This window comes from Apium graveolens, chromosome 1, assembly GCF_009905375.1.
Source record: "Apium graveolens cultivar Ventura chromosome 1, ASM990537v1, whole genome shotgun sequence".
Taxonomy (NCBI): Eukaryota; Viridiplantae; Streptophyta; class Magnoliopsida; order Apiales; family Apiaceae; genus Apium; species Apium graveolens.
Genome location: NC_133647.1, coordinates 161856812 through 161869978, shown reverse-complemented (window position 1 = coordinate 161869978; position 13167 = coordinate 161856812). Strand labels below are relative to the sequence as shown.

Below are 13167 nucleotides of genomic sequence, written 5' to 3'. Positions count from 1 at the left end.
ATCGTTCCTTATATTTCACATCGGTTATTAAATGATGTATTGGTATGTCTAATACATCAGTTTATTATTTTAAAATGATGTATTATATTGTATTTTACATCAGTTCAAAACTGATGTTCACATCGGTCCAAAACCGATATGAAACAAGGGACTTTTTACTACACCCATAAAGACATCAGTTTTGAACATTTATACATGAGTTCTGAGTTGTTGTCCATTGGCCTTTTTTCCTTTAATGTTGTTAAAAAATAACTGAATAATTTAAATAAAATATAAGAAATATATCAGCGAAAGCAATTTATTCTCAATCATTGTTTAGCATGTTAAGTGATGATATATCATGCAATGTTTATAGTTTTCTTTTTCTAGATGTTGATAATTTCGATGATGATAAATTATTTGGTTGTTTGTGTTCTTGAGTTAAAGATTATTAATATTAATCGTAATTTGTGTAGTTTCGATATATATGGATGAAAAGTGACTGAAACTTGTTGCATATCAATCGATAATATTTCATTTCAACTTCGATGTTCTCGTGTTAAAATGTCAATACTATATTATTAAGTACACACTATGATTTATCATTTAGCATGATATATGTATACGGTGTTTTCCAAGTATAAGGACTAACGTAACGTTATTTTAATCGTTGTGTAGTCTTGTTCGTGAATGATTTCAACGTATTCCATATACTAACTTAATAATAAATATATATTTTTTCAAATAAAATTTTCTAAATTCATTCAAAGTGTCATTAATATTAGTTTAAGAATATAATCATTTTTAGATCTCTATGAAAGAGTTCGCATGATAATTTATATCAATAATTTCTGACTTAATTGCACGAAGATGGCCTAAGATATAATTTTTTTGCACAAAACTGGCTGAGTTTTAAGAATATGCACCCGCATTACTCTTCTTAAATTTTTTTAACACGCGATTGCATTCCGTCAGTTACATCTAACAGACGTTAAATAAGAAGGGTAAGCTGGAAAAATTCTATTTCCAACGTATATTATCCTCATATACAAAACGTATCTCTATATAAACACATACAAAATCAAAAATTAACACTCCCATCCTAAAAATCAATTGGGGTAAAGCTAATCTTACACTACCATGACATATAAATGCTTTTGTGAAAGTTGGGTTGTGGAGAGGACTGCTAGAACAGAGGCAAATGGGGGTCAAAAATTTCTTGGTTGTGTTCATGGTAGTCGAGGTAGTGGGTTTTTCAGATGGGTTGATGGTTGCCAAAGATGCAGGGTGCTACAAATTGAAGTGGAGACTAAATTGGAAGCTAGAAGATGGAAATTAGGCTGCCTTTTTTTAGTGTTTATGTTTTTCTTCTTCTTTGTTTGAAATGTACCATCAGTTGAAGATGTAAAAGAAGATATGTAAATCTTGTAATGGTATCTAATTTAATGAATTATGTTTATCAATTAACTTTGTCTTTAGCCTATCACTACATGTTTATACAAAGTAAGGTATCGACTAGTAGAAAAATGCAATATACACACATAAAAATGTTTGGTTAGATATGATAAATCCATCATAATACATTATTGGCAATAGAATAGCTTGTCCTGATAACCAAAAATTGGTTGAAAAATCCATCATAATACAAACTGATTTCTTACAGCTTTTCTAAAAATCTGGAAACTTTTGAACAACATACCCAGCTCAAAGACAGGTCTTTCCATATCCACATCTTCATTGAATTCTAGAAAATTTGGCTCATCTTCATCAGTATGATTATGTGTCATCCTCTCATCATCACTCTCATCATAGACACTCTCCTCATCTGTACCCATATTGTCATCATTCCCAGGCTCTTCAGGGGTGTTATGATCTTCAAACACCATTTTATCAATATTTTTTTCAAAAACCAGGTCATCATCACTCTCATCCTTGTTAGAGGCATCTGAATGCCAAGACTCATCATCACTGTCACTCACATTCAATTCATATTCATCACTATCCTCAGGATCTGAGTAATCTTTATAAATTCCCTCTAATTCCCTTATTTGACCTTTTTCATCTATTTCTTATTGTGTAGATAGTCCATATTAATTTCTTCTTGGCTAGGAACAATATCTAATGGCTCCAGAGGCTGAGTTACAAATACCTCTACATACCTATTACTCATAGGTCTTTCCTTGTTAGGGATCAATGTACACATTAATATAAGATCAACATATGTCTCTAACTCAAACAACCCATGTTCCATTGTTGTCCCTGGTATCTTATAATATATTACATCATACCCACCATTTGATCCACTTTCAACAAGCATAAATTTAATCTCTAGTAGACTAATTGCATCACTGTCACAAAAATCCCCATATACAATAGAGCCACCAGTATATCTCTTAGGGTTATCTAGCAGTTCAACATTATAGTACAATTTAATTGAGAAAAAGATAATCATCTGACATAATAAAGCACCCAAAACCCATCATTGGCATCTATCTCAACAACAACCAACAGTTGTCCCCTAAATGGGCCTTTCAGATGGCAACCATCCAGTCCTACAAGCTTCATGTAGAATGACATAAAAACCTTCCTAATTGGGCCTAAGCAGATGTACATCCTCATAAATTTTCATCTATCTGTGCCTGGATCTGGATCATCTGTAAGTATTTTAACTATGGACTCAGAAAACACCCTCTTTAGCTCATGTGCACAATCCCATACCCGCTCAAATTGCAACTAATGTGTACCATTTATCTTAATTAAAACTCTTTTCTTGGCTTTGTGGACAACATATTTACTCACCTGATATTTCAAGTCACTAAAGACCTTTTGATGGAATGAATGAATTGGCTATGAGGGCTTCATTCTTATTTCCTTTTCATAGTACTCTGATAGCCATGCTGAATTAATCTGCTTCTGTTTGAATATCGGCATGCAGGTGTGCTTCTTGATAATGCTCTTTATCTGATATGTGGAAGTCTTGTTGAAAGGAGAGGCATACACCTTCCACTTGCAGGGTTTTTGACACATATACTTCACCTTCTTGCCCCAATTTTTCATCAGCTCCAACGGTCTTTTCTCCTTAATTGCATGTGTTTTCACTGTCTTACTAAACATATGACTACTTGTAAATAACATCCCCAACTCAAATTATGAATTATTCATGTCCACATCCTCATTAAAAACTAGAAAAGCTCTCTCATCCTCATCACTTGAATTAGCAGTCATTCTCTCATCCTCACTCTATATATATACACTATGTTCATCAGTTTCTACATTATCATCTATCTCACCATTTTTCTAAGTTTTGTCTTCCTCGTAAATCATCCAGATGATCTGGATTTGTCTTGTCCACATTCAGATTGAACAAGAGATCATCATCCTCATCATCTTTATTAGATTCATCAGAATAAAAGCTCTCTTTATCAGATTCAACAACCACCTCATGTTCACTTTCATCATGATCGGAAAAGTCTCTTTCAAATCCAAACAAGTTTATCAACTCTTCCTCAGTTTTAATCTCAGCCTATGTTGAGTATGGAAAATGGTTATCCATACTAATTTCTTCTCCTTGATTTATTCTGTCATCAAATATATTGATAGAGGGTCCCAATAAACATAAATCTCCCCCATCTAGACTAATTAGGAAATAGTTAGCACATTGTCATTAGCTCATCATCACTATCTAACCCAAAGTATCTAACTCAAAGAATCCTTTATCCATTGTTAACTCAAACAATAACCCATCAACATATCTCTTAGGATTATATAGCATTTCACCATCATAAAACAGTTTAACTGAAAATTGTCCCGGGTCTATAGAAAGTAATAACGACAACACAAATCAACAATCACAACCCCATATTAATACATTGAAATAAAATAAAAAGAACAAATCAATTATACACATATTATCAGAACCAGTCAAACATAAACTTACATCTATAAAAACTTTAAAACATTTTGTCCACATTTTCTTCAAAACTCAGTTGGCAAGTTTAATAATTGAATCATTTTTCTGCAAAAAAAATTAAAGTTGAGACAATTTAATGCAATTAAGTCTGAATTTAATTTAAACCGACCTGACCCATTTATAAAGTTCGACCCGAAACCCATGTTTCTAATAAATCAATTGGGGAAGAAACACAGTATTGTTAGGGTTAGAGAATGTCGGAACTGAGCAGTAAGTTTAGAAATCGGTCGAAGAAGAAAAAATTAAAAGCTATATCTGAATACGGAGGTGAGGACAGAATCAACGCATTGCCCGATGAAGTGATTCATAAAATCTACTTATTTCTGGATGTAAAAGAAGCAGTTCAATCCAGTGTTCTCTCCAAACGGTGGAAGCTTATTTGGACTACTCTCCCTTTTCTTGACTTTGGTCGGTATGTGCCCGTATGTTCTAATGAGAATTCTCGGTATGCTATGCTTCTTCACCATATTTTGTGTAACCGAAACCATGAATCCCATCTTTCCAATTTGAAAATATTTGTTCCTGGCAAGTTGACCGTAAAGCAGAGTGTTTGTAAGAAGAAATTTCGTGGTTGTGTCATTTACAAGTTTATTCACTATGCTACCTCGCATTATGTTAAATATTCGTTTTAGCAGGAATTTTAGGGTAAAACCATTTAAATTACCCACATTCAGCTCTAATTCGATGAAAATGCTGAAATTGGACTTGTTCCTCAATGAAGACTTTGTTTTGGATTTACCTGCTTTGACAACTCTCCACTTGATTCAGCCATATAGGCATAATGTAAATGCCAACATACTTGAATCATTGTTCACCTCCTTGCCTGCCTTTGCCTGCCTTGAGAATGTTGCGTCTTGATTCTTCGAATTTATCATAAATATCTCTTTCTTTGCCTAATTTAACAACTCTCCATCTGGATGGTTGTAGTTTAACCCAAAGGCCATGGGATATCCCAGCTTTATTAAGTCTACATCTGGAAAATGTTTATCTTCGTGAGAATATGAATATGAGTGACATGTTCTCTACCCTTGTCAATCTAAAACATCTCACATTAATTTTAATGTGGGAGTTCACGCCACGAGATCATTTCATATATTGTCCTCAATTGCTGAACCTGGATATCAGGAGTCACTTTTTTATTGATCGCCCCCCTTATGGTAAGATTGTGGTTTTAGCTCCACAACTCTGTAATTTCAGTTCTTTTGATATATTTCCAATCAAGGTTGAAGGTCCTGAGTTGGACAATGTCAATATAAAGTTAGAGGGTTGGTTTCGGCATGCGTCGCGTGTGGTTAAAAAAAACATTATCAGCAGTTTACACATATGCTTTCAGGACTTGGTACTGTCAAGAATCTTTCCTTGGACTTGGAGAGCATTTTGGTAATTTTATATGCCATTTTCATCAGATAATATTGGCAATGTCTTCATTTTCTTATCTGGTTGAAGATAGTATGGAAAGTTTTATCTTTGATTGTGCCAGTTTTGGCCTTGATAAAATTTGTTTTTGGGAATGTTAGTTATGTCTTTAAAACTATTTAATTATATATAGTTATAGTCAGGGATCCAACCCTCCAATACACATTCAGTTTGATCTTTTATTACTAGCCTTAATTGAATCTATCTTTTAAAAGCAGGGAGTTTTGAAGTTTAAATACGCCCATGACAGTTGCAAACTTGTTTTTCTCACTGGTAGATAGTTATTATGGTAGTTATACACACCGAGTAACAATTAAACCTTAAAGCATTAATATTTCAATTCAAGTACAGAACCAAACTTGACAAAATTATAAGGAAACAGGAAACAGCTGTTCTCACTGTTCGTTTTCATCTTCATGGTGTACAGTCGTAGCAATTCATAATTTTTCCCAATAGAAAGTAATTATGTCACTACTGTTTAACTTCAAAAAAGTGATACATAAGCACTGGGCTTTTTATTTTCTTTGGTGCAATATTAAATACTCATCTAATTACAATTTATTTGATGGATATGTTTTGTATCTTCTCAAATGTTATTTTCTTATTTCATAGGCACTTTCTGAGATTATCAACAATCAAGCAAGTGTTTCTTCTCCGTTCATTAGTTTGAAGTACTTGAAGCTACCAAATGAGTATAAAGAATCAAGTTTATCTAGTGCTCTGAGAAGCTACTTACTTGATGGTTGTCCTAGAGCCACCACCGTCACATCAGCAGCTAAGGTATTTAATAAATATATTGTTTTTGTCAATGCCTCCATGAATTTTTTCTCTTATTTTTGTAGGATTAATAATGCATGTTGCCTGGAATGTAGCAATTATCAGGTATTGAGATGGGGAAGTGGGGGACAAAGCGTTATATTTTTTTTTCATTTATCAAGTTAGATGCTAATGTCATTTATAGTATGTTTAGGTACAACTGCTATTGTGTGTGTTGTCCTAATCTTCAGCCCAAGTTATTTTTTATAAAACTAAATATGTGAACTCATAGTCTTACTTTTAGCGGTAGTCAACTGTCCTCGTTCTCCTCTTTGATGAATGTGGTATCGGTCATGTCATCTAGAGATATATTGTAAAAGTTTTCAATTTTTCTCCAGAACAACAGGATTTACGAAACCCGAGCAGTTACAGTGGCGGCAGAAAATGTGGTACTGCAAGAGCTCTTGGCAGTTCCAACCAAGGAGCCAGGTGATTGTCAATATATGAATAAAATTGTGATTGTTGACACTGTAGACATGGGGGTTCAAGAACAAGATGTGATGGAAACTTCTTTAGTTGATGCCAACAGCGGTACACAAACTTATCCTCTAGTTGGAGAAGTAAGCAATGACCTGGTGAGTTCTTTCAAGGGCAGTAGAGATATCGGATTATGGCAAGGCCATGAGGTTAACTCAGACTTTGTATGCTTGCTCGATCGCATTATGCACAAGTATCCAGAAACCTTTGTGCACTTCACCTCAAAAAACAAGAAGTTATGTACAATGAATTTGAATATGTTGTGCACCTCGTTGAATGACTTTACAAAAATATTACAGGATGAGGTTGATTATGAGATTATTGCTCAGTACCACGATTTATTTGCCTACTTGCAGAGTCTGGGATTCAACTTAAGTTGGGTTTTGAGCCATTTGAACTATATAGAACATCTTCGGTTTTCAGAGCCCCTAATCACGGAGCTTCAAGCAATCGACTGCCGTATTGATGTTGCCAAAACTGAAGTACAAAATCTGCAGGCTCATGTTGGTGATGCCATAGATAATCTACAAAGTTTGCAGACACTTCACACAGAGAAGATGGCAGAAATTGAGAAAAAAATTGAAAATTTTGGTACTAACCTTGCTGTTGTCCTAATTGTAGGTGATGTACTCTCTGGTCCCTAGGACCTTAACTTACATGGGTTAGTTGTAATTTTTACGCTTGAGACTTTCTTTTAGATGCTTTAGTATCTTGTCTGGTGTCTAATCCTGAAGTCATTAATACTTTCACCATGTCATGCTTGTTCATTTGGTACTAGTGTTAATTTTTATAACTGTGAAGACAATGAATGCATGTCGGGTATATTGTGTGGTGTTGTTTTTACTTTACATAGCGAGGTTCTAGTATATATATTGTTTTGGTGTGATTTCTGATCTCAATTGGAGGAAATAGTTGAGATCCTTTGAGCAATTGCATGTTGTTTATAAGTCAAGTTGAAACCATTGAGCATTCACTACAATGATGCCTTGGCTGGCATATTATCCCAAGAAACCAGCCATATCTCAGCCAACTGTTTGGTGAGGCCATTTATCTTATCTACTGAATGCGAGAATTTTTTGGCTAATTTACTGAATGCGAGGATTGCATTATACTTTGTTGTACAGGTTAGAGTAATAATTTGTTTGCACCGATGTACGTTGCTTGATTATCTCAAGGTTCATGAGAGCTGTTCATAATGTTTAAAAAGGTAACCAAAATATAATTACTAGAGTGAGATTTGAGTTGATAGTTTTGCATAATTTAGGTTCTTGATCAAGCTCACATTCGAAAATATATTATGAATGTTAAGAAGAATCTTTTTCTTGTAATCTGCTCAGGAATAATCTCAATATGAGAAACTTAAAAGAAGAATCACGGGGTTGGTATGAAAAAGGTCCAGATCAGATCATTTTTTTTGAAACTGGACTTCTCGTTAAATCATCAAACTTTCAACCTCAAGGTGCTCCAACACAGACTGTGGAGGAGTTGAAAAATCAAAAAAGCAATTGGTTTCACACGGTACTCTAGCAACTAAGTGAGCTACCACGTTCGCTTGCTTTTTAACAAAGGAAACTGAACTATCACAACTTTTGTCCAAAAACCTACGACACTCTTGAAACATCGCACCCACCTCCAAATAATTGTCAGCTTCACCATTGATAGCACAGACTGTAGTCAACGAATCAGATTCAATGTCCACGTTTTGTAACCCCAAAAGCCTAACCCACCTGGCGGCTTCTAGTACAGCACTAGCTTCTGCTTCAACAACAGGAACAGACCCTGCAAATCTTCGAGTTCTAGCCCTAATAAAATAACCTTTATGATCCCTTAGAACTCGACCACAGGAGAACCAGTGACAACCTGTAACTACATGAGCATCAACATTAATATTCAAACGCCCTTCCCTTGGTGGCTTCCACTTTACATCTGAAGGTTCAGAATTATGCTGGCACGCTTTGCTTTTTAACTATTTTAGTTGCTGACTCTTCCTCCATTGTCTAACCTGCATTACACTCCACTGTATTGTCATCTGAGTTGTTAAAGATTTAGACTGTCAGACCTTTAAATTCCTAGCAGACCAGATACCCCATAGAATCGTTGCTATTTGGGCCATCTTAGCGAGGGTTTCATTTGCCAAGGTTTGTAGCATCCATTCAGTACACGACAATATTTGAGACGTATCAAACCCCATTCCCAGTTCACTCCAGCACCCCTGTGCAAAAATACAGTCAAGAAACACATGTCTTAGATGTTCGACATCAACACCACATAGAGGAGTATTGTTCACTCCTTTTCCTCTCAGTAAATTACGGACAGGAACATTGTTTCTACAAACCCTCCACATAAATTTTTTTACTTTTTGAGGAACTTGAATCTTCCAAATCTTACTCCACCCCTTACTAACCTCCAACTTATCACAGTCACTAAAATTATGCTGCCAAAATATGTACCCTGATTTAGCATTATAACACCCATCCAGCGAGTACTTCCAGACAATACGATCTTGGACCTGATTTTTGGGAACAGGTATTGCTAAAATATTATCAGCATCTTCACTTGAAAATAAATGATACACCTTCGTTGCATCCCATACAGTAGTACCAGGAACAAATAGATCGCAAACCTTCAGACCCCTCACTGATTGAGTATACTGAGCATCAATTTTATGACCAGTTTTCCCTCTTATCCAAGTGTCCCTATCCACACAAATGGACCTCCCGTCCCCCACTACCCATCTGAAGCCCTGTTTAAATAATACCTTAGCTTGCCAGATACCCGACCAAGCATAACTCGCTCCCCCCTCTCTTTTAGCTTCAAATAAACTAGAGTTCGGAAAGTATCTAGCTTTAAATACTCGTGCTACTAACGAACTTAGATTATTTAAGAAATTCCAGCACTGTTTCCCCAATAGTGCCAAGTTAAAACCCTGCAAATCACGAAAAGCTAACCCACCTAACTCCCTTGCCATACTCATGTTAGACCATGAACACCATCTTATACCTTTCTTATTGTCGTTGCTTGAACCCCACCAGTAACTATTCATCATTTTCTGAAGATCAACACATAAAGATTTAGGAAGGAGGAAACAAGACATGGCATAAGAGGGGATCGCTTGAGCCACAGATCATAGTAGAACAGCCTTTCCAGCCTTCGACAGGCACTTGGCACCCCACCCCTGAATTTTACTCCATAATCTTTCTTTAAGAAAGTTAAAGACCACTTTCTTTGATCTACCTATAAATGATGGTAGACCTAGGTACTTTCCTGTGCTCAAATCATTATGAACACCCAGTAAGTTTTTGAGATTCACCTGTTTGTCCAGCCGTACATTAGAACTAAAGTAGATGCCTGATTTTTGCAGATTAATAGCCTGACCAGATTGCATCTCATACTTCCTTAAAATCAATCTAACCTCCCTGACCTCTTCTACATTTGCACGACAGAATAAGAAGCTGTCATCTGCAAAAAGTAAATGAGTAATAGCTAGAGCTTGGACACAGATTTTACACCCCTGAATTCTCCCTGCATCAGCTGCATTTTGAAACATTCTTGAAAGACCCTCTACACAAAATAAGAACAGATATGGTGATAACGGATCGCCTTGACGGAGGCCTCTAGCCGGAACAATAGGCCCAACCTGGGAACCATTAAAATTAATAGAATAGGAGACTGTAGTAACACATAACCGGATCCAAGCAATCCACTTGTCCGCAAATCCAAGTTGTTTCATTTGATGCATCAGAAAGCTCCAATCCACCCGATCATAGGCTTTGCTCACATCTAATTTTAATGCAACTTCACCATCTATACCCTTCTTCTTTTGTTTCATATGATGAAGCATTTCAAAGGCCAACAACACATTATTTGTAATGTTTCTCCCTGGAACAAAAGCCGATTGATTGTCTGTAATAATATCAGGCAACATACTCTTCAACCGGTTAGCAAGCACCTTAGCAATCACTTTGTAGAGCACATTGCACAATGCTATAGGACGAAGGTCCTTCATTTCGTTTGCATTATCCTTTTTAGGAATAAGCACAACGTTTGTGTCATTCAATCCAATAGGAAAATTCAGATCTGATAGCCATGACTTACAACATTCAAACAACTCTTGCCCTAATAAACTCCAAAAGTGTTGATAAAAGGCTGGATTTAATCCATCCGGCCCAGCACTTTTATCTGGATGCCTTTGCTTTATCGCATTCGAGAATTCCTCCATTGTAAACTCTGCTGTAAGCTTCGTGTTCTGGTCCTCTGTTATAACAGCATCAAACCTTTCCATACTCTCCCTTTCAAACCTTTCTTCGACACCAAACAGCTTAACAAAATACCTTTTAACTACTGCACACATTTCTTCTTGACAATCTACCACTTCGCCGTTTTCATCCTTAAGAAACCCAACGTGATTCCTCCTCTTTTTGTTGGTTGCATAGGCATGAAAATATTTAGAGTTTGAGTCTCCATCCTGCAACCAATAAGATTTGGCTCTTTGTTGCCAGTATAACTCCTCACTAAGCAACAGCTCTTCAAGTCCTTTCCTCTCTGCACAGTACCTCTTTGTCCTATCCTCATTTGCACAATCATCATATAAAACCACTAATTCTTTCTGTTTTTTGATTTTTCCCTGAATTTGTTAAAAAACTGTCTTCCCCATTTCTCCATAAAAGATGACAATTCTAATAGCTTAGGAAGAAAGTGACTCGACTTTATACTCTTCCAGTGAGCTGAAATTTCCTCATGAAACTTCTCTTCCCTGAGCCAAACGTTTTCAAACCAAAATCTAAACTTGTTTTTTGAGTGATCTATACTGTATAATTCCAACTGTATTGGTTCGTGATCAGAATAAACACTATGGTGCAACTTGAGTTTACAGAGGGGAAACAAATCCCACTAAGAAGCTGATGCAAAAGCCCTATCCAGTTTCTCTCTCACCCAATCTTGTTTACCACGGCTCTTCTCCCACGTGTACTTACCTCCTACTAGATCCAGTTCTATCAAATTACACTCTTCAATGGTATGTTTAAAGCCATCCAACAGAGCTTGAGGGTGTGTATGATTCCCCTTCTTATCACTAGTGCTGACCATATCATTAAAATCCCCTATCACCACCCATGGAAGCACCGACTGACCAGCCAACAGCTTCAAAAGCTCCCAAGATTCCCTTCTACGCGCACGCTCTGGAAATCCATAAAATCATGTTAGCCTTCATTCTACTGCATTAGCATTAATAACCTTCGCATCTATATAGTTAGTACCATATCCTACTACATAACACTGGACATATCGTTTCCAAAATAGAGTAATTCCACCACTCCTCCCAGCACACTCCACCACCCAACACTTATCAAAACCCAACTTACCACAGAGGTGTTGAATTCGCTCTTTATTAGACAAGGTTTCCATTAAAAACAGAATATCGGGTTTGTGAGACTTGACTACGTCCCAAAGAGCACGAACTGCACGAGGATTCCCCAATCCTCTGCAGTTCCAATTTACTGCATTCATAATGTCCGGTTGGCTTGCACCGCAAGCTCAGCCAGTTGAGAATTTTTAGATTTTGCACAATCCAGCTCAGAAAGCACAACATCCTTGTTTTTGTTCCTCAAACATATGTCCGCAACACTTGGAAGCCCACCTAGTGTATCCATTATATCACCCTTTTTTGGATCACCTCTCATTCGTTTCCTTTCCATAATTTGAAGCCCAATTAATTCCTCGTTCTCCAGCCCATTATCCATAACCAAATTTAAATTTTCCCCCCTACTTTCCATAACTTGAGTTCCACCATTTACGGGATTTGAATTATCCCTATATATCTGCACCTCCATTTGTTTCAAATTTCCTATAATCAAGCTACTTCCTCCTTTTTCGCTACTGACCTCCCCTGATCTCGGGTTAGAGGTGTAACGTCCCTGACGCTCCTCCCAACTCTTGTCATCCTCTTCGCGTAGCCACCGACTTTTCACCGGACCACCAGCTCTTCTTGGTGGAGCTATGAGCCACCTGCCCATTCCTTAGTAGCTGCTTCACTAGTATTACTAAGAAACTTCCTGCAATACCTTTTTGTGTGTGTCAGCAATCCACACTTATAACAGAATTCACCCAATCGTTCATACTTTCATGAGACCATCACCTCTTCACCATTCTTTTTCATTATCTTCTTTTTACGTTTCAGTGGTCTCCTGACATCCAAACGCACTCTGATTCGCATGAATTCCCTTCATATACTAGCATTATTTTTACTGTCATATTCCATAAAATCTCCAAAGAAGTTCCCCAACTGCTTTCCCACAGATTCTGACATAAACCCGGATGCAAGATCAAAGATTTGCATCCACATATTCACATGCCATAGTGGATGTTTAGACGGGTGAATGTTTCATGCAAATTTTGATTCTTTGTTAAAAAAACTGTGGAGAAACTACAAAAGAATATTACTGTGTTAACACGTACTTCCCTCTCTCCCCACTTGAATATTTAATTAAATGGTCTACATTTAATTGTGAATT

General features: G+C 36.5%; 1 protein-coding gene across 3 annotated transcripts; it reads left to right on the top strand.

Annotated features, from left to right (window-relative positions):
* Nucleotides 1–4122: 4122 nt before the first annotated feature.
* Nucleotides 4123–7553, top strand: LOC141721443 (uncharacterized). 3 transcript variants are annotated; one of them, XM_074524389.1, is made up of 3 exons: nt 4123–4394; nt 5978–6247; nt 6520–7553. In XM_074524389.1, exons 2-3 carry the CDS (start codon nt 6182–6184, stop codon nt 7300–7302), a joined length of 849 nt encoding a protein of 282 aa, XP_074380490.1. In that variant the 5' UTR covers nt 4123–4394; nt 5978–6181; the 3' UTR covers nt 7303–7553. The 3 variants fall into 3 exon arrangements, with proteins under 3 accessions (XP_074380490.1, XP_074380482.1, XP_074380476.1); XM_074524381.1 differs by lacking the exon at nt 4123–4394 and adding an exon at nt 4785–5329 and having other exon boundaries at nt 5978–6145; XM_074524375.1 differs by lacking the exon at nt 4123–4394 and adding an exon at nt 4785–5329.
* Nucleotides 7554–13167: the final 5614 nt, after the last annotated feature.

Excerpts from the sequence above, each read along its gene's own strand:
- LOC141721443 (XM_074524375.1), top strand. The coding sequence starts at position 5,273 with ATGCTTTCAGGACTTGGTACTGTCAAGAATCTTTCCTTGGACTTGGAG. Across the intron at positions 5,330-5,977 it reads TGGACTTGGAGAGCATTTTG|GCACTTTCTGAGATTATCAA; the intron begins GTAATTTTATAT and ends CTTATTTCATAG. Across the intron at positions 6,248-6,519 it reads TGGAATGTAGCAATTATCAG|AACAACAGGATTTACGAAAC; the intron begins GTATTGAGATGG and ends ATTTTTCTCCAG.